Source organism: Limanda limanda, chromosome 13, assembly GCF_963576545.1.
Source record: "Limanda limanda chromosome 13, fLimLim1.1, whole genome shotgun sequence".
In the NCBI taxonomy this organism is placed as follows: Eukaryota; Metazoa; Chordata; class Actinopteri; order Pleuronectiformes; family Pleuronectidae; genus Limanda; species Limanda limanda.
In genome coordinates, this window is record NC_083648.1 from 15,287,964 (window position 1) to 15,314,795 (window position 26,832).

General features: G+C 44.3%; 1 protein-coding gene across 1 annotated transcript; it reads left to right on the forward strand.

The window, feature by feature from the left end:
- The first annotated feature begins 1,096 nt into the window (after positions 1-1,096).
- On the forward strand, positions 1,097-25,058 carry LOC133018676 (potassium/sodium hyperpolarization-activated cyclic nucleotide-gated channel 2-like). The gene is made up of 8 exons (XM_061085093.1): positions 1,097-2,271; positions 4,690-5,113; positions 7,005-7,166; positions 14,454-14,672; positions 22,735-22,881; positions 23,076-23,316; positions 23,410-23,574; positions 24,109-25,058. Exons 1-8 carry the CDS (start codon positions 1,142-1,144, stop codon positions 25,056-25,058), a joined length of 3,438 nt encoding a protein of 1,145 aa, XP_060941076.1. The 5' UTR covers positions 1,097-1,141.
- The last annotated feature ends 1,774 nt before the right edge of the window (positions 25,059-26,832 follow it).

Below are 26,832 nucleotides of genomic sequence, written 5' to 3' on the forward strand. Positions count from 1 at the left end.
GGAAAAGAGGTTAGCTACATTATCTCTCCTCATGTGACAGAGCACTCAATTATCATGGCCCATATCTTCACCGTGTAGGGACGATGTTCTGGAGGTGTGATCGCTGCCACACACATGCTTTCACACCGTCTCATATAAAGCACCGGTGTCATTCCTTCTAACTGAGATGATATGAAAACCCATTTGTTATACTCTACTGCACTTTTGCAATCAGCTGTTAGGCTCACATCAAACACCGGGGCTCTAATTAGCCCATCGGTGATGCTGAAGACTCATCTTTCAGTTTGCAAATCAACACTTTATGTTGCTACACAGATGCTTGGTATGTCTATTGTAAATTGCCTGAGGAAGTGCAGTTTTGAATTTGGTGTGATTTGTATTCACGATACTTTCAATATTAATAATATTTGAATAAACTCTCTGCAGCAGTGGGTGTTGGGTCTAAAGATTGTGGCGGTTTCTGGGCACATCTTTAAAATAGCTCACATTCAACATAGGCAGGTTTAAGAAGGCCACTGCACTGGTAGTCCCTTTGATAAAATGTAAAGTTTCAGTTGCGTCACACAAAATATCAAACACGTCCCTCCCTCTCATGGCCACTAGGGTGCGCTAAACGCCAACTCAGGTTGGCACCACTTCATGGGGGTTTGTCATTGAAAACACCTTCTAAAACACATGACATCATTTTAACTTGTCATTAACGCCTGCTAGTTAAACTTTAGACGTTAATATGCACCTGATTTGACCTCATGTTAAGCATCTATTCTTGTGTGGTTTTTGAATAAAGGTCCTTGAGGTAAGTGTCATGTCTGAGAGGCCTCGGATAGAAATGTACTTCAACTGAACTGGGAGCGGGACAAGAAAACTGCTTTTTGGTATTTGACGCAATTCAACGTGTCGGTCAGTGTGATTCCAGAGCATCTGCCCCAGGATGACATGGTGAAAGTAGAAGCGCATAGTTTGCAAAGAAGTCACGTCCTCCCCTCCCTCTTCTCACCTCTCCTTTCTCCCCCCCTCTATCTTCTACTCTCCATTGCGACTCTAAAATCTGATTGGTTTTCTTCAAAGATAATAGGAGGTAAAATGTGATCTGCTTAGTGTCGTAGACAGGAACGAGGTTTCACCGGCGTCCGCTGCCACCATGAAGAAGAAGGCAGTGGGCGGCAGTGGTTCCAGCCGCGTCAGCGCACCCAAGGCTGTCGCGTCCAAGTGCACGAGGAGCAGCAGCCATAACTGTCTGGAGCCCGGCACATCCACCGCCCCGAGCGGGAAGCAGTCCGGAGCGGCCAGCCACGTCGTGATGGATGAGACGGAGGACGGAGAAGAGGAGTCCAAGTTTCAGCATCCGCGGTTGCGCCGAGCCGGGGGGAGCGGCAGTGGCGGAAGTGGAGGAGGAGGAGGCAGTATCAGGATGAAGAACTTTACGCCAGGAGGGGGAGCCGCGTCCTCGGCTTCTAGGAGGAACTCCACCAAGGAGCCCTGCCTCACGCACACAGAGGACGCTGCTGCCGCCCGACGGCCCTCCGCTGCCTCCAGAGCTGCCGAGACCCAGACACCCTGTGCGGGCGATGCTGCCCGACGCGGCGACACCAGCAGAGCATCTGGGGCGAAGGCGAAGGAATCAGTGGTCGCTGTCGAGGTTCTAACCGCGACAGCAGGTGATGTTTGCAACAGCGTCGCTCCAATTTCCAGCATGAAATGCAACAAAAACGGAGAATGCAGGAGGGACTCGGGGACCGGGAGCCTGCGCTCAATCATCTCCAAGCAGGAGAAGCAGACGGGAGGGTCGGGGAGGGCCGAGGAGGCAGGGAGCGCCAAGCGCGGAGCCCGTAACTCGACCACCGCCAGCATGGACGGCTCGATCACACCAGGCGGGTCCCTGGCCGGGGGGCACGGAGGAGACGGTGCCAACCCCGGCACTACCCCGGTGTCCAGCGGTGTCCACGAGAAAAAGGACTCCAAGGTGTCCTTCTCCAACGCACCAAGCCGGAAAGCCTCGTCCTCCCTGTACGGGGGCCCGTCTCAGAACCAGCAGCCCAGGAACTCTGTCACTTTCCTGAAGCCGGAGGATGGACCGCCGATTGTGCCCGCCGAAGATGGAGAACAGGAAAGCCAAGCCAGCTTCATGCAGCGGCAGTTTAGTAGCATGCTGCAGCCTGGAGTTAACAAATTCTCCTTACGCATGTATGGTAGTCAAAAAGCGGTGGAGCGGGAGCAGGAGAGGGTCAAATCAGCTGGAAATTGGATTATCCACCCCTACAGCGATTTCAGGTAAGAGCTGGAGCTGCCATTAGCTGCACGTTGAAAGTCATGAGGGGCTAGTGCGGGTCCCCATTGTCCCCTACAACTTACTTAACAGTGAGTAACCACGGTGGCTCCATGGGAACACATGCATAGTTATATTATTGAAGGATGCTGCTTTTTCATTCCACCCCCCCGATTAAATTTGCAGAGAATTGCATCAGTGCATCGCAACTTGCTGCTATTATTCCCCAAACAACCTGTTGTCAGGCGAATTGATTTTTTTCAGCAGTGTCTTTTCGGTGTTGTAAACAAATCCTATTCCGTGTGTACAGCAGCGTGCCTGGGATGCTCCACCAGCCCGGCCTGCTAACACATCTCACACTTTACGCTCACATTAACAAAGAGCTCTGACGCTAAACCGACTTAATTTCAGTCGTTTATCAAATAACAAGTTAATATGCGTTGTAATATCGGCCGTTCTCTGCGTCTATAGAGCCATGCTGACAGGATGTAAAGGCTATAGTGTGTGTTTGTGTGTGGTTGTGTGCGCGATGCACTCAGTAATGGAATGTCACCTTGAGCCAAGTGTGCGAAAACCTCCAGCATGCTCACTGGAGACGCCTGTACGACTCTCCGGATCCTGCATTTGAATGACGGATGCGCTCTGTTGATCACGGCTCGACACTGATAACCCAGTGTGTCACCCGGCAGCAATTTTGTCCGACAATTCCTTTTTATAGGGAAATCCACGACCCATGGCTGAGTAGAATCAGCCTGTGAGGCGTTTATTCGACGCGCGTTAGAGTCGCTGGATTATATTTGGACCAGGGAACCATGTAGCCAGGGGTTGTCCTCTGGTTTCAGCACCACAGAGCGCGGACAGCTCCCCGTCCAAATTGGAGTTGCGTTTGAGCGCGATACCTTTAACCCCCCCCCCCCCCCACACACACACACATCTCCTCCCCCCGACCCAATTCAATCTATTCCAAGGCCCCCACGCCCCTTTCTCACAACACCATTCATATGTGGACCATCTGCATCATATAACACCTCCTCAGTAGACCCCCTGAAGGCTATAACTTGAGAGATGTCTCCAACTGCAGAGGTGTAATTTGACAATAGGCCTCTCTGGAGACCTGTCTTTACCACCCCCACACGGTGAGAACACAGACAATCTGCCCTCGGCATGAATGCATAGTTAAAGCGGAAAAGTTTCCTCAGACATCAGCATCATTATCATCATCAGGGCGGTTATTGTTGTCATACCGTGGAGTGGTGGAGTCAGAGCTTGTTGCATAAGTTGCAGTGTAATGACTCAGCATTGCACCTGTCCTGCAGAGATTCCTTTGACGAGCGCAAACCTCACTACTTTTATTCCATGTCTGTCCCACTCACCAAACTGCCACATCACTGCTGGCTTGAGCCTCCTCGGCCTCCATGTGCACTGCAAGGTCAACGTGAGCTCCTAGTGCGGAGTGCAAATTAACCCTGTGTTGGGTTTGGCCCTCCACTTAAAATGTATTTATCCGCTTGATACTTATTAACTTACACTAATTTGATAGTATTTGAGTATTACCTATAAACCCTATTTAGTCAGAAACTTGATTGAGATCAAAGAGACCCTGACTCTATAACATATACCATAAGCACACACCAGATTAGTCTATTTGTTTTAAATAGGTCTATATCTCCCTAAATATAAATAAAATCACTCAACATAGGCTGGACCTGTCTTTGTTAGCAAATTATTTTCAGCAAAATAGTGACACATAGCTCATGAATAGCCCATATATTGTATAAAAAATAATAAAAAAAAAGTTTTGTGTTTATTTCAGTGTTTGGTTATCTTCACCATCATCGTCTACATATTTGGTTCTAACAAGGTCTGAAGAAAATGAAAACAAAGATTTAAAATCTTCTTTGGTATTGTTATTTGCCATATTTTTTCAAAGTCAAACCTTAAATAAGAAGGTCGTTAAGAGAGTGTTGACAATACAGAAGGGATAAGTCGAAAGGAGGAAACTTGTGTCGACCCTTTAATTCATCATTTACACCTGAAAAAATTCCGGCTGAATAGCTAATTAAGTTCAGTTATAGTCGAGGAAAAACAACCACACTAACACATTTTTCTACTCCAGGGTAAACTCACATGAGCAGTGCAGGGTTATTAGATTCATCTTGTTTTATACAGCAATATCAAATTAACAAGAGTTCAGCACTTCTTTCTCTCATTACTCTCTGCCTGTTCAGACAGGCGATGTGCAGCTCCCAGGAAGTCTCTTGTGCCTATCGACTTTCCACAGCAACTCCCCTTTCTTATCTGACTCTATTTTTGTCTTTTTTTCCTCCACTCCCTCTCCCCCCTTTTCTCCTCCTGTACTCTACACACACACACATGTAAAACACCATCCATGTACACACACCACAACTACACACACCCTCTAGGTTCTACTGGGATTTCACAATGCTGCTGTTTATGGTGGGCAACCTGATCATCATCCCTGTGGGCATCACCTTCTTCAAGGAGGAGACCACTACGCCCTGGATCATCTTTAATGTGGTCTCGGACACTTTCTTCCTCATGGACCTGGTGCTCAACTTTCGCACTGGAATCATCATTGAGGACAACTCAGACATAATTTTGGACCCTCAAACCATTAAGAAGACGTACCTTAAGACTTGGTTCATTGTGGACTTTGTATCCTCTATCCCAGTGGATTACATATTCCTCATAGTAGAGAAGGGAATCGACTCAGAGGTGTACAAGACTGCGCGGGCCCTGAGGATCGTCCGCTTCACCAAGATCCTAAGTCTTCTGAGGCTGTTGAGGCTCTCCAGATTAATACGCTATATTCACCAATGGGAGGAGGTAAGAGCATGCATTTCATAGCTGTCCCTGTGTATATATTATATTAACGCTTATCAAATCACCTTTAGCCACAGAGGATAGAAACACCCAATCTAGTGGACGATTTAGCTCCAATATGCTGCTGCTGGCTGGTGAGCAAACCAACAATCTGCCTCTTTGCCTCACCTGGTGAGAAACGTGCTTTAAGAAACCTTGTATTCTAAGTAATGTAACTGTCACACAACTCCCCCCTACCCGTCTGTTTCCCTGTCTGACCTGAGAGTCCCACAGGCAACACCAGGCGGTCTAATAAGCAGCCTATTACGAGGCCAAACACAGTTAATCAATTAAGATGCCAGAGCAAGAGCAGGTGGAGTAGCGGGTGATGATAATATGCAGCACTCTGGGGCTGCTGACTGCGATTATATATGTCACTAATTGATCATTTAAAGCATTTGGAGAGTTGGATGAGTTATCTCTTCTCCAGAGGCCTGATGTGAGGGCTCTGCATGTGAAGGTGGGTGCTGTTGCCAGGTAAAGTCACTTCACTGAACTCAAAGACACAGCCCTGCCCTTCTTGACCACTTGGCTTTTATTTACTCAGTGAGAGATGCACTTTGTCGGGGGCCCTGCTCCAGCCTCTCCTCGGACTCCTTCCTCAAATGAAGGAGAACAGCCATGGAGACGGGCGGACCAAAGATGTCATCAGATCACTCGACTTTTCATTTATGCCAGCATCTGCAGCATGGTGTTGGCATTTTGCAGTGGTGAGCAGTGCAGTGGGGCTCGGCTGCTCACTTGACCTTTGGATAATTGGATTTCGGAGGATAGGATGGCATACGCACACATACACACACATAGTGGTGCATGATGGGAAATGATACTTGGCATGCATGGAGAATGAGAGCGGAGATGCAGTGGAGTGTGAGACACTGACACAGGCAATGCCTTTCTCTTTGACGTTATCGGGCATCATTTTATTTTGAAAATCCACAAGTCTGAACTACTTTTAGATCCTTTAGCTGTGTTTGAGCTGTCCATGGTGCTGAACACAAACATCATCCACCAACACCACTGTGTCTAATTCACTTTCTCTAATACATCCTTGGTAAAAAATTATTTGAGAAATCAAAGTCAGTTACTGACCCTCTAAAGATTAAAGCGGCATTCAGAAAGATCAACACATGTGATTCATGTCCAGTCTCATTCTGATCATTGCCAACTCAGAGTATCACGTCTACCTCAACTGCGCTAAATAAGAAACCACCCATTCCTTCATAGTCATCTTTATCAGGCAATTTTCTTGCTATGACAACTACTGTTACCTCTAGATGTACACGTCATAATGTAATTCTTGTGTTAAAGCAGCCGTCAGACTTAAGCAGCAACAGGGAGCGGTCTGTTGAAGTCAGTGAGGCGATATGTGATTGGCCTCAGTGACTGTCCGGTGACTCAGAATGATTGATGGGTGAGGCAGCACGGACTATCAGTTGTTAAGGATCATGATGGTCCCTGTCCATCATCCTGTGTGTTTGGATGTGTGTGTTTGTACAAATTGGCACATCTGCCTTGTTAGTCTGTCTTTGTGCCGCAGGCTCGCGTGAGCGTTTTGTCCGTGTATGACTGGACCCCGTGTGGATGTTTGAGACTCTGATTGATGTCATGTGTCTCTATTTAACAAATGTCCTACCTGCTCCTGCTGTGTTTGATTCAGGGCTGATGGGAGCCTGTCTCCTAGCCTCATTAATCAAACTTGGTAGAATCCAAAAGAAACTTTGGAGCTGAGTGCTGCTGCTGTGATATGAATTCAATAAATTAAGATACAGTATATTTCTCTCCTTAAATCCACCATTTTCTGAATGACTCTTACTAAAGATTATACTCCCCCTCCTGTCTTACCTTCTCTCTCCAGATCTTCCATATGACCTATGACCTGGCTAGTGCTGTAATGCGGATCTTTAACCTGATCGGTATGATGCTGCTGCTGTGTCACTGGGACGGCTGTCTACAGTTCCTGGTTCCCATGCTGCAGGATTTCCCCTCAGACTGCTGGGTGTCTCTCAACAAGATGGAGGTATGTGCGCAAAACTGGATTTACATCTTTCCTCTTGAGTTGAGTGGGAAAGAGCTGATTGTGGTTACAGATATTGATTGAAGTGTTGGACCGTAATCAGAAAATATTGGATGGATGTCAGTCAATATGTGGGGGATAAACCCTTTCTGGTCTTTTAATCAAACAGAAAGATCTGTGTGCTTGTATCAACAGATGAGCAATATTTTGTTTGAATGAGCTTTATATTGTTTTAAAGACCAAAAAAAAGGGTTTACGATCCTCATAACTCAACATTTTGTTCAATCTGTTCAAGTCGTGCTTTGAAAGGATACGCAATGATAAATATAGGTCCAGTTCACTGAAACAAGATGAATAGTCTACGGCCACATGAGTGGATCCGTGAGCCTGCTCTTAGCCACAAGATAAAATACCAGCGACAGCAGAGGCTCACATAACAATGCTAATAATTATTAGCACTGCAGATTGCTTACACGCCTAATGAATGCTAAATTAAATTGCTTATTAGCTTTCCAAAAGTACTATCGGGCTGTTCTATTTCTCCTCAGCTCCATCCCCCACATGGGTAGACATTGAAGCAATATCCACTATATCTAAACCACCACTCAATTTATATATCTACTCCACAAACATTAGGAATCTCAGGAAACAAACAATGAATCCCTTTGTCCTAAACATGATTAATGTTTGGTATAAGGTAAAACACTGCATTTCCTACTCCAGTCCCATCTGGGGTAATGATTATTTCAGAGCAGGGAGAGCTGATCCAGGATTTCACTTATGGGCTATTAACAGGTTAAGTAAGATTGTGGATTTGTATAATGGTGATGCTATGATGAGATTTGAGGAACTTAAAGGGGAAGTTCACAGAAAAATGAAAAATCACTCATTATCTACTCACCACTGAGCCGATGAAGGGGTTGGTGAAGTGTCTTAGTCAGTTTGTACGGTGTCATTCAAGTGTCTGCAAGCCCTGAAGTTCATATTTGACCCAGAACAAGGTTGTTTACACTGTGTTTTAAGCCTAAATTTACACAACCGGAAGTTGGCAATGTTAGCGGATGTTGCCACGAGATGATGTGCTTGAGAATACGCAAACACACCACTGTTTATATCAACAGCCCAAAACCAAAAACTAAATGTCGCTCCTCTGTTGACCTTGGAGACAGAGATCTTCAGTTAGAGGACAAATCTCTTTATTGCACAACTTACTGGTATCTGGATCTACTGAGTCTTGCATGGACCGATTGAATGCTTGGAAGGAGGACATGCAGGAAGAGATCTCCTTGGAAGAGTGGGGCAATGTATGTCTGAAAGCCCAAACTCGCTCAACAAAAGATTACAGCTATTACAATTAACCGATAATGCACACATATATATAACCAAAGTCAAAATACATAAATCTAACAGTAATAAGCCAGATACATGTATTTAGTATGAGGAAAGGGACATTGTTTCACTGCCTGTGGGATAAATGAGAGTTCTGGTGTGAGATATCAGATGCAATAGGTCAGATGATTGTCCTAAATTTACCCATGCACCCACTGTTATTTCTATGAGGAATTTACCCGAGCAGCTCTTCTAATGAAGAAAAAGAGAAAACCTCAGATAATATATCTAAAGAGAGATTTGAGCGCAACCTCTAGATCCCCCCCATGCCTCCTCTCCAGCTTAGTGGGGTGATGAGAGGGAAGATAAAGGGGAGGGGGGGCAGAGTGATTGGGGGAGTATGTGACCAGGCAGCTGGGCTCTTTGTTGCCATGTCTCTCTCATGGAGATAAAAGCTGGTTGTTTATAGGTCTGTCTGTCTACCACTCCAGACACGAGGCACAGGTCCAAATAGTGCTGAAACAGATTGGGTCCCGCTCTACGACTTTGCCAGGACCGAACATGACTGCTTGTAAATTTTTCCCATTTGGAATATTTCCTGGATGGCAGCAGTTTCTATTACTGTACAATAGTCAAGAGTTAATGTGACAATTAGATAAAATAGCCTCTCTTTCATCTCAGTGAAGAGGAAGGAGTCCCTTTGCGTGTAATGTGCCGGACAAAGCCGGACAAAGAAAGAAGAAGGACAGGGACATACTACACTTTTACTGGTGCTGTTCAATAGTTTTATTAACTTAATTATTACTAATTAGTTAACATGTATATGATTGACCTAATCATATAATACACCTTTGACTCAGGATGTCAGCAACAAGGTGCTTTCATAGAATATTTTATCCGAGACCTCAGAAAAAGAAAAGAAAGAGGAAAAATATTAGATTTTTCCTCTTTGCAAAAGAGGTTGATGGATTTTCTGTTTATTCCCACTTTAAAACCATCATTTATATTCAGAGAATATACTCATATTAATTCAGAGTCCCCTTCTGGATTATAAAAAAGAATTAAACTACATATACTATATCAATGTTGCACCCAGAATGCATTTAGACATTTCGAGACTTAGATCAGAGCAGGTGGGTCCGCTTGTCCCTGAGGCCGACTCTCGACCAAATCCAAACCAAGTCTTTGATGTTATAGAAAAGACTCCATCATATTTGCCCTTGAACTGCAAGTGTTCAGCTTAAAATGAAATACACGCTCAACGCCCAGTGTTACAAAGAAATGATCAATCACTGAGTTCTTGTATCCAAATGAAAGTTATTCAACAACTATTAATAATTGATTGATTGTTTGACAGTCATTCACTATCATTCAATTCTGTTTCTCCGTTCAAGCCAAACAAGCAGTTTTCTGAGACAATATATTTATCACCTAGAAATTGTGATGACCTTTGATAGTAGTTGGTTGTCTCTAAATATAGCCCTTCTTTTATTTCATGTATGTATGCATCAACAGTGCTGACCTTCCCTGTGTATTACCGCAAGCACAACAACCTAAACCTGAAGAAAACTAATGTTTAAAAACAGGACACAGAGGAGGATGAGTGTGCAGTGTGTACAGTGCAGCGGCTGAAGTCCAGCATGATGAAGTTCAGGGCTGACAGGCTCCCGACTCTTCTGCTGCTCACACCCTCTGTATAATCAGAGACAGCCAGTCTCCAGAGAGCCGTCACTCTTAAACTACAGGCCCGGCCTGGCATGGTACAGGCTGCCTACAGCCACCTGAGACTGCCCCCCTATTGAGTGGATGACAGCTTGTAACATTAGCCTGGCCATCCATCAGGCCTCGCATCCCACAGTGGCTCTGGTGGAGTGGGGTCCACAGGCAGGACCCACAGAGGGAGTCGAGAACACTATGAAGCTCTGGAAGACATCAACCGACCAGTGATTAGAGTGGAACTTGTGATACTTCAGGGAAAATAGGCGGCTTTTGCATCCTACACAAACTTCTATCCATTCATTTCATTTAGTTTATATTTGGCATTCGTTTTATGCAGCATTGCCACAAAAAAGTAAATCTCTATGTTAGAGACAGCAGCATCAGAATAACGACACTGCACCATAATGGTCAGCTCGGCTGGAGAAGAAAAGCTGCTAATCCCTTTACGTGGTGTTAAATCTTTCTATTAAGTCACCACAGCTATATTGACTAAACACTTTTACAGGTCTGTTGCTGGAAGTCGTGAATTGGATTTGAACTAAACACACTAGATCCGTAACAGCTGATAAACATGGAAAGTAAAAGCTGCTGTCCGACCTCTGTAAATGGACCAGAGATGAGCTGATGTTTCTTTCCTGGGCGAGGAGAGAAAAGGATGTGATTATCTCAGTCCCACAGCAGCTCAGGTGTTTTTGTTCTAAAAATATCTCACTGTGCAGAATACATGCAGTGCTACAGTAGACTTACACATTACTCCAGCTGCTGTGACGTTATTTATGTCGAGAACAATTTTACTTAAAACTATCTGAAGATTGAGCGACAGTTACTAAGTTAGATGTGGTCACAGTGAAAGGACAAATGTCACATCATGAATGGGACTATTTCCCCAAACACTTTACCACCAGTCCACTCTCCAGTTCAGTCACACAGACAGAGACTGAACAGCAGGAGCTGACCTTATGGCCTCTCAGACAGTAATGCTATACAGAAGCCTAACGTCATTCAAAGTCTACTTAAAAGTGTCCACCCCACCTCTGCCTGCGGCTCTGGAGGTAGAGAGGGTTGTTCAAGAACCAGGTGGTCAGTGGATCGATCCCAGTCTGCAGTGTCCCCTGACAGATGTGCTGAGAGTGTATGAATGCAGTGTGATAGAAAAAGCATTATATATCGTATGGAAGTGCTGTGTTAATGGATGAATGGGACTTTGAGCGGTTGATAATACTGGAACCCACTAAATAAATACAGACCATTTAAAATTTACGAAATTTGCACATAAAATTCAGTTTACATCATGAGGATGACGGCGAGAAATTTCAGATTGTGCAGCAATAACTTTTTTCGCAGTATCCCCTCTAACTTATTCATATTCAAAACAAGATGTCAAAATCTGTCTCCATAATAGTGAGAGTACCTGTAAGGTGTTTGTTATACTTTGCACTTATACAGAATACAAGTGCATATGAACTCTAACTGCAGGCAATGAAAGATTACAACATCATCAACAGGTATACTGGACATTTTAGAAGCACCATTTTCATGTTTGTACATGTGAAGCTACAGCTAGGAGGCTATTGGAGCAGGAGAAACCGCTAACCTGATATAGCAGCTACACTAGAGCTCACACCTATTAAATAGAAATTATAAATATGCTCAAACAAGGCAGGCTCGTTGTTTCCCTCTGTTTCCAGTCTTTGTAATTACATGGTAAATGGCCTGTACTTATATAGAGCTGTTCAGGTCTTGACAACCACTCAAAGTGCTTCACAAATACAGTTTTGCCGTTCATTCATACCACATGCCACTTTTCTTTTGACCTTTGAACTGTCGTGGGGAAGGTGATGACCTGGTTTTCACATCCAGTAAAAGCCCATTTCACTTTCCACACCACAGTTTATAAAGAGACCACATGCACTCGGTGAAGCTGCAGGAAGACAGAGGCAGAGAGAGAGAGAGAGACAGAGGTGACTGCAGAATAAAGCTCTGATAAGCCATTGTAATTTAAACTGGTGGGCCGGGGCAGAGGCCTCGTTACATGTGCGTCAATTATCGTTTGATATTTGTCTAGCTTATCGCCTGTTGGACACACTGAAAAGATTGGTCATTCAGTGGGTTGTATTGCTCCGTTATTCATTATCTGCTTATTCCTCTCGCTGTCATTTCTCCCGCACCGTCAGTCTTTCCAATAGAGAGACTCGGTCCATCAGGCCTCTGTGAAGGGAGGGAGTGTGTAACAGAGCAAAAGTTCATCTTTTGTGCAGGTCTTTGGACTCTTCATCATTTGTAGCCGTGCTAGTGCCGTGACTCCAGGGATGATGATATTAGGCCAGTGCAGCGCTCTGGTCCAGACTGAAAAATGAGAAAACTATCACATGGATCACCATGAACTCTTGTCTAGAAATTCATGGTCCCCTGAGGATAATTTACAAATATGTGTCTCAATTGTGACACAGCGGCGGGACTACTGCTGCATTTTGAAGGCTCCTTTAGATACAGCCGACAAATGCGTTCTCCCATTCCCAAGAAAAGAAAGCTTCAACAGGCTGCAAGTGCTGAGACTGCTTGAGTATCATGCTTCAACTCAACCAGACAGAATTAAAACATTCTATGAAGTCTATGTAGACAATACTATCATACAAGGGTTTGGCCTTTGTGGTCTACCCAGCCCATGAAGACCACTTCCTTCATGTCAGCCGATGAATATGGCAATCTCATGATTTTTTTTTTCTATCAAGCGCTACCAGCAGTTTGACATCGATGGTTAGGATTTAAATGTGACGACAACTATTACCAACAATGTGGATTAGATGTTCCCTTTATTTGTCCACTCTCATCAGCCTCAGCTGTACTTGCTTGGTGCTGATTATCAAAAGTGAGCATGCTGACATGCTAAAATAAAGCTGCGACCTAAGGAGGCAGACACGAAAATGCTGACTATTTTTTAAAAAACTTTATGCGTCACCCTGTGCAGAAGAAAATAAAGACTGTATTTCTGCGTAGCTCTAATCATAAAGTATCACCGGTGACTCGACATCGTGACCTTTCTTCATACACCATCCGCCGCCGCACACATCTGTTAACACTTTCATACTCACAGCATGATACACGGTGAGCACGACTTCTGCTGTGCAGCAACAGACCTTTATTCTGACGGCACGCTCCTCTTAAGTTTGAGCATCTTCATGCATAGGAGGCCCGCTGCACTGCCAGGCTGCCACAGTGCACACAAAGGAAAAGCTCAAGACACCGGGTGATCAATTTAAAGCCACCGCATCGTCAGCCGACTTCAAACAGTCTCATGTGCTGCTAATGGAGACGGTGATTACCAGCAAAGCAGCGGATGGTTCTCAAACTGAAACCCCTGTGGAGACTTGTGAGGATACAGACTCTCTCTCTCTCTCTCCCTCGCTCTCTTTTGCCCGTGCTATTTCAGAATCAAAGTGCCCATCGTTCATCCATTATTCAATCTGTTTCACTCCGTTGTTTTCTTTCTGTTTTCACATACACCATTTAGTCTCAGCCCACTTGGTGGAGCTATATTTATTTTTGGGGTCTACATTTTTCCTCTGCTCACGATATCGCTGCGTGGCTCTTTAATGTCGTCCATCACAACGGATCATAATATATCTGTGCAGAGGCACAGGCAGGTATGTTGTGCCGGGGATTGTTCTCTTGAACTAATTCTATATTCTTTTTAAGGACGAAAGATCAGAAAATGCCTCTCGCAGCAGGGAAATAACACTGAACTATTATTTACAAATGTGATAGAGGTATAGAAGGTTGATCCAACAACATGATTAATGCCCCTTGATGTTTTTCAGTCAAGTTACAGTATGAGGTCTGCCCCTTTGTAAAGCTCCACTCAGGCAGCCGTGTGCCTGCTGCCCAGCTGTCACCACCTGTAGCCTATCTCTATTCACACAGCTCTGAAAGCCCATATTTAATAACTTCTCATTATCATTTCACTTGGAGGAAAAGATTTCCAAACCATCTCCTACTTTACTGATTAGGCCCCGAAGGATTCTCCTGATGTCCTTTCCACTTCCCTCCTCTTTCCTTTTCCCGTGCAACTCTGTCCCTTGAGTTCTCATTTGTGTAAGTGCTATTCCGTGACCCTGCTGCCCCCGAAGCCTTTCTCCTGCTTCCCTTGCCACCACTCACCCTCAAAACATGTATTTTTTTATGTGTGACCTTGATGTCACCTAAACTGTTTGTTTATGCCTCCTTTTTCCAATCTCTCCACAGAACGATACGTGGTCAGAGCTCTACTCCTTCGCTGTGTTCAAGGCAATGAGCCACATGCTGTGCATCGGTTACGGTCGGCAGGCCCCGGAGAGTCTATCAGATATCTGGCTCACCATGCTAAGTATGATTGTAGGAGCGACTTGCTATGCTGTTTTTATTGGCCATGCAACGGCTCTCATCCAATCCCTGGACTCCTCCAGACGGCAGTATCAGGAAAAGGTGAGGAGCTTCGTCATATCATCTCTGTTCCATGTTCTCAACACGTTTGTCTTTGTGAAATACTCAAAAGTACATATTTGAGGAGTCCTGTGTGTCATTTTATTCACATTTTCACAAAAATATCATGATATATAAGTTATTTTTGGAAACCTTGGGATCCACTAGAAGAAAATAAAGTTCTGTGTGTTTCAGGGATGATGCGATTTGATCGGTTGCATCAGAATCAGGGTAGATACTTGTGTTATTTAGTGAGTCTGGTATCGGCCAGATGTGATAAACCACATTGAACATTACATACTGAGATTTCCATTCTGTTCCAGTGGTAGGTGTTAACTGGAGGTATTCACAGTAACATGGTAAGCAAATTTAAGCTGCAGCTGATTTTACATTTTTAAGTATATGCTGCGGCTGGTGGGAATTTGAATGCAGCCTCATGTCTTCTCATTAATCTGCAGTGCAGGATTTCTATAGAATGAATATGACATATTCTAACAAGGGTTAAAAATGTGTATAACTAGCCCGTAATGTGGTGCAACAGTATGAGGTCACACCAACACACTCTCTCCTCCACATGATCAGCTCCTGTTAAATCACTCACGCACTGTTTGCTGTCATTAGAGTGTGTTTCTCTCTGACTGTACGAGACAACCCTCTCAAAGCCGTGATGGGCATCCGAGCCTCAGCTGCAGCAGGGCTCTGTGGTGGAAACAGCGCAGCCTCTCTGTTTCCAAGCAGAGTCTCGCCGGCTGGGGAGCAGGGGGAGTGTTCCTGGTTTTCAGCAGCCAATCGGAGGCTGCGGGTGTGTTCGGCCAGGTAGAGCCACGTCGCCAGGGTCTGGGCATAGAGAGAGAGATAGAGAGAGAGAGAGAGAGAGAGAGAGAGAGAGAGAGAGAGAGAGAGAGAGAGAGAGAGAGAGAGAGAGAGAGAGAGAGAGAGAGAGAGAGAGAGAGAGAGAGAGAGAGAGAGAGAGGGAGAAAGAGAGAGATATGATGTCCCCTTGGGCAGCAGTGGAATTGATGAGGCAGCAGACCTGTGTGTCCTGCCAATGTCATCCTGAAGGTGACGTAAGCAACCATGGCTGCCTCTCTCTCTCCCTGATCACCCACTCACTCCATCTACCTGTACACTCTCTCTCTCTCTCTCTCTCTCTCTCTCTCTCTCTCTCTCTCTCTCTCTCTCTCTCTCTCTCTCTCTCTTTATCATCTATCATGCACCTTCGGCTATATCCCTCTGTACATGATCTCATCCCCCCTTTTCCTTTAACCTCTTAAACATCTCCACCTGAATCCCTCTTATCTCCCTCTGGTCTTTATCTCTCTGTCTCCTTCCCTCCTGATCTTCATTTCTCTCTCCCCCCCCCCCCCCTCTCTCTCTCTCTCTCTCTCCATCCTCTCCTCTTTGTTGGTGGTGTCCTTGAGAGGTTTTCAGTGCTAATGCTAACCGGCTCCTACAGGGCGCAGAGCGAGGGGGAGGGGAAACCTGTGGGAGACAGCAGGGCTTTGTTGTCGACACACGTCCTGGTTCACTGCGAGACATTTGGACGCCATCAGCGTGAAACAGATGGATATAGTCTGGCTAGAGTTGTGTGAAACTTTTCATGGGGTTTTATCAGCAGTGTTAGTGAATGCTTGAATCATATTTAATAAATGTTTCAGAAGACGGTGATTCAGCAAGTTGTGTGCTGACTGGTGATTTCTTCTTTAGTGTGCGTCCTGGAATGGAAAGTTAAAGGCCCGAGAGAAATCCATTGTGTTATATCTGTGAGGAAGGAGATCACTCCTCAGATGTTTTACCCTCAGTTTTTAATGTCCACTGGATTTTGCACAAGAACCAGTGTGAACACTGACTTAAGTCTCATATATTTGCCCTGCATACTATGCATCTGTTTGTTTGGTAGTCAGTCCGCAAAAACTGCCAAAGCAATTTCTTGTAAGGGTGGGGCATGATCCAAGATCCAAATGCAGATCCAGACAACCAGTTCTCATTTTCAAATTTTTCTTTTTTTATTGTTAAGTCCTCAGAGAATAATTCATGGATCATGATGGAAAAAAAACATACATGTGTAGGAGACTGATACATGGTTTGCAGTTTGGTGTGTGATTCATAAGGGGACTGTAGCTTGACTCTCTATTTAGGGGCTGTGATAAATTAAGTTGGTCTCATCCCCAAACAGTATTTTATTCAGATTAAGGTTAAATTAAGGAAGTAAGAGTTTTGTTGATAATACCAAGTGTATCCACTCACATTTAGACATTTTCTAATAAGTCTTCACTCCATCACAAAATCACTTTGTGCTAAGGGCCGGAAACTACACATCCCCCAATAACATTTTTTCTGACCAGTTGTCAGATTTTAATTTTTCTTTGCTGCTCTGTGAGGATTATTTTTTGAGCTGAAGATGGATATATAAAAAACATTTTTAAATAAGGAAATAAAAAACCAAGCAGAGCAGAAAAGCGCCAGTCATGACAGTGAGGCGGGAGCTGATGCTGCTGGGTGAATTTACCACACCTCAACAAAGGACTGGGAGTGGCGTTTTTTATTCTTTTAGAAGGTGCGAGTCAAAGAAGTCTGTCGGCAGTCTGTTACAACCCCAGTGAGGCCCTGGCTCACTTTGTGTTGATGTTTCTATTCCAGCCCAGGTGTAATGTCTGACTCAGGATCCAGGCAGGTGGAATATAGGGAGGGTTTTTGTTTGGTTACGTTGGCGCAGAGAGCTGTGAGTTATTAATACACAAAGTGCAAAGTCCCAGAGAGACCAAGATAGAAGCAGCCTCACTTGTGTCACCACTGGCAAATTTAGGAATGTATTTCTGGTGATCACGAAAATGTAATATGGCTCTTTGAGATCTCAAGATCAAAACTAATTTCTGTTTTTATTTTACCTGCAAACCTGCACATCTGTCCAAGAGAAACACTTCTTCGCCCAAACTTTTCACTCTTTCACAAGTTTTCTCAGTTATCTCATCCTGATCAGACTCGGCCTCATTCTGCATTCATGCCCTAGCTGCAGAATAAAAACAACAGGACTTTATTTAGATGCACTGATGGTGGCTTCGCAGTCATTTCACCATCAGTCTGTTGACATCTCTGTAGTTAGACTTGTCATAACTGTCAGAAATTCTCGACACCTCTGGGGGTTGACGTGAATGTGTTTTTTTTTCTGGCCCAGCAGTTTGTTATCATGGTTTAACAAGATGACGTTCATGTGACATGTGACATGTGACATGTACTGTAGTACTGCGTTGTTGACATCTGTTCGACTGACAACACCCTCCACATCACCTGTCGGGGGGGCGGGGGGGGGTTCTACTTTTATAAATGCTTCATGACGTTTTGTTTCCTCTGCACAACTCAAACTTTAACAGACACTTGTTGAGCAGGAGTTAGTGTGTTGTGTAGTTGGACTATTTAGATATTTCAGCAGCTGCTGATGTTTTGATCTATCACTGCAGGAAAAGCACATATGTCACAAATAATTCAAAGCCTAAGCTCTTAAAAATACTTTTTTATTGGATTTTCTAAGTGTGATAGGTCAGAAAATGTCTTCAGTGAAACAGACACATTTATTCATTCAATTTTATTATTTCCTCTTTCTGACAATATTAATGAGATGCATATTTACAATTTAATTCATTGATTTAAGTTTTGGGTGAGGATAAAAAAAATTCAAATTGATTGTTTTAAACATGACATATTTAAGAAAAAAAAACCTGAAAACCTCACAGCTTGACAAAGGTCTGCAGACTTATAGTAGCTGAAAACATGGCTCCTGATGTTATCGGCTTATTGACCTTTTGGAGATGTGGTATTTACGGGACAGTGAAGAGTTGGTCAGAGAAAAATAATAGATAGCAATTTCTGTTTGTGGATTTTTCCGTCTTCCCTCGAAAACATGAACTGTGCCTTCAAGGCGAAAGCTATGACTCTGCACTAACGCACCTTTTACATCCATAATCTGCTCTTAATGGCCTCGCCGGGGGTTTTACACTGAATCAGCGTCTCTCTCTTGTAGTGGTAGAGTCTCAGTCAGAGAGCAGACGCCAGTCTGAGCTCTCAGCCATGATGTGGCACTGCACGACAACACCGTTTTCTATCCTCCTCGTCTCCGTCTTCGTGCTGCTGACACCATCAACAGCCGTGTGTCTTCTCTTAGCCAACACTGCTTTTCACTGATCGCTCCAATTACCCAGAACCGGGCTGACTGTGCAGAGACAGTGGCCAAAGAGATTCCTGTTCCCCTACATCTACAACAAAAACAGTGTCCCTGTGGTGGTGCCAAATCATAGTCTCTACTCTAGTAGACAATACGTCTGATGTACAAACCCCTATCAGCATCCTTTAGTTGTCACTCCCTTTGACTGAATCGTGGGTTTTTCTCTGTTTCATTTAATGAGTCTTTGTGCTGCGTGAGACCCCACAGTGTGTTGTTCCTCCCTCTGTACACATCTTCCAGCTGAAGACTTGCAGACGGGCTCTGACTGGCCGCTATCTGATTCTCTTCTCTTTGGTGAATGTGCTTCGTAATGTAATGAGGCGATTTAGCTCGGGAATGAAGTGAATGAATTAAACATCTACATGGCCGTTTGGGATGAACCCGAATTAGAATTTCCAATGGAGAGAAGCTGTGGGATGAATGAGCGGGAGAGAGGAAGAAGAAAAGGGGAGAGGGAGAGGTAAAGGCCCTGGAAGAAAGTGAAGTGTATAGATGGAAAAACTAAAAACGTTAAATTAGACGGTAGGGAAGAAAAGAATGGTGAAGGAGAGTAGAGGAAAGGCAAAGGGAAGGGTTTGAAAGAAAAAGAAGGATGTGTAAGAAATTACACCCTGAGAAAGAATGGGAAAGGAAAGAAAAGTAAAGGACGGGGAAGTGAATTTAAAGAAACAGGAAGGAAAGAAAGAGGGAAAATATTAGAATGAATACAAAACCAAAAGAGGAGAGGAAGGACAATGGATACGATTGGAAAGAAAGAGGGACATTAAAAGGAAAGGAAACAAAACAAAACCTTATAAATTGTACTCTGAATGACAAACAACAAAATGGACATTCCTCAAAACAGTATTTTAGATGACAAAATGTCAGCAAAGCGTTTGTCTGTTCGCTCTGGACGCTGCACGGAATGCGCCGGACCAACACTCGCTCGCCGCTTCTCCTCCGTGACGCAGCAGAGACTCCAGATGAGCCGGGGAGATAATGGACCCGGCTCACTGAGACGAGTCAAGTCATTCAACGCCACCATCTAAACGTCCAGTCAGGCGTCTGCTGCCTCGTTCTCTCAGACTTAGCTGAGCCACAGTTGGCTGGAGTGAGTTGTCGTGTATAACCAGAGCTGCTCAGTCACTTCATCTCCCCCCCCTTCATGGACACCCCACACCTCCACTTTGTCCACAATCAGCACATCTGCTCTCTGAGACTCGCAGCACCTGCTGTGTCAGAGAGAGAGTTGTGACACGGGGTCATTTCTTCAGGCCTCTCTCCATGATGTCAGGAAGCAGAGTTACTCATGCAGGTGAGACTCAGTCTTGCACCTCCCCTATAGATGCTGAATAATTCAAATGTTGCATTTTTGGTTTATTCATGTTTATGTTTTGTGGCAGTGGGACGCAGAGTGGAAGTCAACGGGAGACCATGGCTGTCACCGTCAACTCCATCCCGATGTGGATGTGCTCACCCAGTGTTTGTGACTGCGGAGACAAAATTATCTGTTGTGACTTGTGGTGGAGTCATTATGATCCTGCTGCACTGTGCTTTGCTCCTGAACGAAAGTACGGGAAAAAGAAAAGTGAAAATTTTATTGGCTTGCGCTGCGAACAAGATGTTTTCCTTCTGCAAACAAAGGGCAAAACAATTTCGGACGTAGGAATTCCTATCATATGCTGATGGACATGACAGTTGGGACTAAGTGAAAAGCAGTGCAAATTGCTGCTGAGGGGTCTCACTTAGTATACGGGGAAGTGGCCAACATATTTTAAATGACATCATATCACTTGAGTTGCATACAATGCCTAAATTCATCAAGTGGTATCCCTCAGCCCTCGAGATGGGGTCACATGCAGCTGCCATAGATCTTAGCTGAGTGGACCCAACCGCAGGGATGGAAATGTAGGCAGCAGTGAAGAATGATTTAATGTGAAAAAAAAAACAGGACGGGCAATCTGCGCAGATAAAAAAAAAAGAAAATAAATCAGGCCCATGTAGAGGGCTTGTATCTATGAACAGGAGCAAGACACTGAACTCTACATTGCCCCTGCTGGCTGTGTGTGTTTGATTAATGATACAGAATCAGTTCACATAGATGCACTGTGTGAATGAAGAATGGTGGGATTTCCCCTTCTAGTTGTTTTTAGGTTGGGGTCTTGACAAGGACACACAGTTGCTTCAACCTTGGACCTTCCAGATGTGTTGCAGGGTTTCTGCTCTGATGAGTCAAACCAACTGTAGGAGCAGGATGTCGCTTGAAGCCGGCTGACCGCTTCTGTGGCGTTCATCCACCACTCGATGGATTTTAAGGGGTAGTTGGATAAAGGGGGTATACAGAGGATGACTTCTTCAGTCTGTTGGAGCTGTGAGTTTGTGAGCGGAGCTGCCACAACACCTCTTAAAATAGAGTCCTAGACAACTTCATACAGGTGCGAAGTTGAGCTCTGGTCTTATCGAGCTTTTCATTTGAGCTGCAGTGCACGAAGTCTGACAGCAAAGTACAAGCAGTACAATCTTTTTTAAAGTGTTTAGGTTCGTGTCCGTTCCGTTTACCTCCACATCTTTCAGTCCCCCTCTCTGCAGCCCGGCCACGTACAGCAGTCCTCTGTTTGTCGCTGGTCACTGTGGATGGATTGTGATTAGCATTTCTCAACAATAGAAGCTGATTGCTTGTGTTGTTGCCGTGTCGGACCGTTCACGTTTTATTGATCTGGCATTGATTCACTTCTTGGTGTAGCGCTGATCAAAGACCGAGCGTGTTCCTCTCAGTCGACAGCTGAAGGGCATGAGCCGGCGCTGTTTGGTGTGGTTGTTTGTATTGACTGTGTTTACTTACTCGCTGGAAGGAAATGCAAATGAAATACGGATCCATCATCCTCAAATAAGACATCGCTTCATGTGTCGTTGATAAGTTGTGTCCCTATTTGAGTCTAGTTTGTGTTGTTGTTAAAATGAAATATTATATGAGGATAAGACAAGGAAATTCAAGGGTAATATAAATAACAACCTCGAAAAATGACCCTTGAAAACACAATATGTAACAGTTCGTCATTAAAATATCTACAAACGACCCTGAGAAATCTCTAATTATTTCTCAGGTGGCTTAATACAATATACAAAGACTTCTCCGTACTGTATTTACTGTATGTGAAGTGCATTTCTTTCTTTCTGACACTTATTCATGGACACACATGATCTGATCCCTTGTGCTTTTAAACTTGTTCAACAAATTATTCATGTCTTTGTTTCTGTGTATTTATTCCTCATGTGTGTTTAAAGGACAAGGCTGTCAATATTTTACATCTTTGTGTTTTTCTGAAAATTACATGAAAAGATCATAAATCAACAAAGTCCATCTGTCGTCTGTTTCCCCCCCTTCTTCACCCTGTCTCTCAGCTTCACGCCCATTTGCTCTTCTTAGATGTAAATAGCATCCATAACAGCCAGGCTCTGTGGTTTTAGCGAAAATGACTCATACGAAAGTAACAAGGCTTTTACCGGGCACTATTTTCAGCTGTGGAGGGTTACGCATTTTGTGATCTAGAGAGTATTTACCAAAAATTAGGACAGTGTCATTGGGTCTGAATCAATATAAGCCACACTCATAACAATGATGTGATTGAACAGTTTTCAACAGAATGAACAGAGACATGTGTTCTATCGTGTCGGTGCTACACAGACCATACTTAGACATATACTGTGTGTTGTCACAGGATATACATTGAAACATATGGAATATGACCAGCTCCAATAATGCATTGCTTAACATGCTGACGTTGGGCTAATATAAAAATGTGTGGACATTTTTAAAATCAATATGTGCACTGCATTAACAGAACATTATCTCTCATTATCTCTTAGTACAAGCAAGTGGAGCAGTACATGTCCTTCCACAAGCTGCCTTCCGACTTCCGACAGAAAATCCATGACTACTACGAGCACAGGTACCAGGGCAAGATGTTTGACGAGGAGAGCATTCTGGGAGAACTCAGTGAGCCACTCAGAGAGGTAAGCACACAACAAGACACCCAATGTTCATATACAGGCATCAGCTTGTAATCTTATATAGGTGAAACACATTTTTTTAGTCTATTCAAGATTAACTTTCACACTTTTACTCATGCATGCACAAGAACACGTCAGTGCATCACCATGGTTCCACGTTGATATATTTCTCTGTTCTTGCATCTACCCCTTCTTAGGAAATTGTCAACTTCAACTGTCGCAAGCTGGTGGCATCCATGCCGCTGTTTGCCAACGCAGAGCCAAACTTTGTCACCGCCATGTTGACCAAGCTGCGTTTCGAGGTATTCCAGCCACACGACTACATCATAAGGGAGGGCACGATAGGAAAGAAAATGTACTTCATCCAGCACGGAGTCTGCAGCGTCATCACCAAGGGCACCCTGGCAATGAAACTCTCGGATGGCTCTTATTTTGGAGGTAAGGAAAACAGTTTGTGGCTGCCAAGTACCTTTTTTTCCTGTGTTTAAGATCTTTTTTTAAGTGGTTGCTCTTTGTCTTCCCTCGTTTCAGAGATCTGTTTATTGACGAGGGGTCGGCGTACAGCCAGCGTCAGGGCAGAGACTTACTGTCGCCTCTACTCTCTGTCTGTTGACAACTTTAATGAGGTGCTGGAGGAATACCCTATGATGAGAAGAGCCTTTGAGACTGTTGCTATTGACCGACTCGACCGCATAGGTAAGGAATTAAAAATATTACATTCACAGCCTTGAATGAGGAAAGCAAATCCTCCTGCATTTATGCTGTCAAACATATAATTAGCAATATAAAAACATGTAACATCTGTATTGGACCATTTAAAAAATAAGTTTCTCTTCACATTATATATATATTGTTTTTAAATAAAAGCGCAGAGAGTACTTTGAATTGAAGCCCGTCTTCAGAAAACAAAAAGATGAGTCAGGAAATGTTTCATTAAAATTAATGTTGAAATAGGCAGTAAAATGAGCTGTGCTGTTTTCTCAGAAAGACACAGGACACTGTAACACTAGATGAGAGTACAGGGTGACATGTCCATTCCTCTGGGCTTGTTCTACTGGAGGATGTTCTTGCCCTGAAGGACATCATATAATATATCTAACTCTAAATGTGTTCTCCCTTCCCGAAATCCTCTTCTTTTCACATATTTGTTCTGCTGTTCGTCCTCCCTGTCCTTTCTCATGTTTGCCAGTACCTCTTTAAAAAAATCATCGCATTTGTTTGTCTCTGCAGGTAAAAAGAACTCCATCCTGATGCACAAGGTTCAGCATGATCTCAACTCTGGTGTCTTCAACAACCGGGAGAATGAGATGATCCAGGAGATCGTCAAGTATGACCGTGAGATGGTGAAGCTGGTGGACCTGCAGCGGCCGCGAGCGATGTCTATGACCCCTTCCATCGGCGGTATCTTTGCTCCCCCTGGTCAGCCACAGTCAGGCTCTGCTATCGCCACCCTCCAGCAGGCCGTGGCCATGAGCTTCTGTCCTCAGATGGCGAGTCCATTGGTGGGCCCGGGGACGCTGCAGTCTCCTCGTATGGTGCGAAGGTTTCAGGTGATGCAGAGCATGTCCAGCCCAAACTCAATGTCCCCGCTTCAGTCTCAACCCCCTCAGACGCTCGGAGGGGCGTTTGGATCTGCAATCTCCAGCCCTCCGGTCCAAAGCCCGCTCGCAGCTTCAGGACGGACTTTCCAGTACATGGCGTGTGCAGGACCCTCTGGGTCCCAGTTGTCCCTAGTACAGCACCATGCACCCAGCCCCACACATACCCAGCAGAGGCATGCATCACACAAAAGCACCCACTCCCTTCATACAGGCAGCTTGAGTCAGGATACCCGGGTCCTGTCTGCCTCCCAGCTCTCACTCCCCCAGGAGGGAACACCACAAGCTGCCTCTGCAGCCCCCAGTCCTTCGCCCTCTACCCGCACCTCCAACACCTCCATCGGCCCACCTCAGCCCTCTCATTCAGTCCTGCCCGGATCCTCAGGGGTAGGTAGATCGGCAGCAGCTCAACAGAGGGTGGCCTTTGCCTCCACACCGCCTCCTGGTGGACCTGCTGGGATAGGGGCAGTAGCAGCAGCTGCTGGATCAGGACCTCCAGACTCTGGAGTTCCCAAGAAAGATTCAATTGTCAGCCTTCCAGAGCTAGACTCTGCCAGATCCCGGCTGTCTTCCAACTTGTGACCCTGGTAGAGTTCAGGAAAGAGGCCTTTTTTGTAGGAGAATCTGTTTGTTTTAGGTCAGTCCAGCTGATCTGTCAGCCTGCTAACTGACCAATCAGCTACCGCTCCTCGCCACCAGTCATTTGACCTGGATGCACTGTGTGGTGGTGTCAGCAGAAGGAAAAGAGCAACTCAAAGTCTTGAGACACTTTGGCTATGAGGAGTCTATACAACTAAACATGTATAACTTAAGGTTGAACTGGTCTAGTCTACTGTGCCAGCACCTTTAGTCTTAGTATCACCCCTTACACTCTGCTTCCAAACACCTACTGTATATTGCTGTCTTTACTGTAAAGATATGAAGAAACGTATGATTATTGTAACTATTGCATACTGTGTAGAATCCATGCAATGCAATCTAGCAGGAGCTGGACTTAAAAATGAAAATCAGGGACTTGAAGTCAAATGACAATGACATTTTAAGCGTTCAAAAAGTGTTTTATGTGTAATTTTTTCTGTATAAGCTGTCGTAGCAAAAGAACACATTGCTCTTCATATTGTTTAAAATAGTAGTGAACTTAGTGTTTTAGACCGCTGGTCGATCTTACATCGATGTGTAAATAGTTGATTAAAAAAGTACGGACGGATATTATACTCATTGTATCTACCCAAACCAAAGTTGAGCTTGAACACAAAGTGTGGTTGTGTCTGTATCAACTAAAAAAGAAACCTAGAAGAAATTGCCATGTATTTAACTGCCTTGATTCAACGTTAGAAGCCATATATTTGGTTTGTGTGTATGTATATATGTGGGTGTAAGTTTGTGTGCGTGAGTTTGCTGGTACGTTTCGGTTCTATTTTTCGGAGGCTGGACTCACATACTCTCTCCACTGCTTCGTCAAGCGTGACTGGTTTGACATCCCGACGGCGGCGCTGACGTGTTCCCCTGAAACATCCGGGAGGAGTCAGCTGCTCGGTCCGCACTGATTGTAACCCTGAGGCAGACGTGGTTAAATAATCTGAGCTTTATTGAAAAGGAAACATTTGTGAACAACCCATACTGTATACTAGCTTGTTTTTGTCTAGGTTTATTGATTAACACATGCAATATAATTCTGCAATACTCTACCCCGCCTATATATATAAATATATATATGAATATAAATATCTATACATATTCTGTACAGGAAAGTGAACTTCTCTCTTCTTCCTTTTTCTTTTTAATGTGAAATCGTAAAGAATCCAGCAGCTATTGTGGCTTCACTTGAGGTATTGTAATCCAGTGACCATGTCGTTACCTTAACCAAAAATGTTTGAGGGAATGAGAGGAAGTGAAGTTTCATTTTTGTTCTAACAGACGGGACAAACGTCTTAAAATTGGTTCGGAATAACAGGTCAAATTCATGCTTTGAGTTGAGCAAGTCAGATCCTCAAAAAATGTCACTTTAAAGCCCATTTGGAGATGTTAAGACATAAGATGATTGGGGGGGATTTGAGGTTGGCAATATGGGGCAAGAACTCCTCCCAGTCTTTGTCCCATATCAAAGTCTCTCTGCAACCGTACCTCATCTGAACTGTCTCAACATTAAGATAAAACAATCCTATATAGTTCAAAATTGGCGACTGGGGTTGGGGGCTTTATTTATTCAAAATATTCTGATCCTGTTGAACCTAAACGCCTTCTCATGCTGAATGTATGCCATACGAGAAGGAAGACAGCTAATCAGATATAAACTGCCATGTAAATAAAGGGACAGAGATTCAAAGGAGCTTTTATGATGCAACAGGGGTTCGTG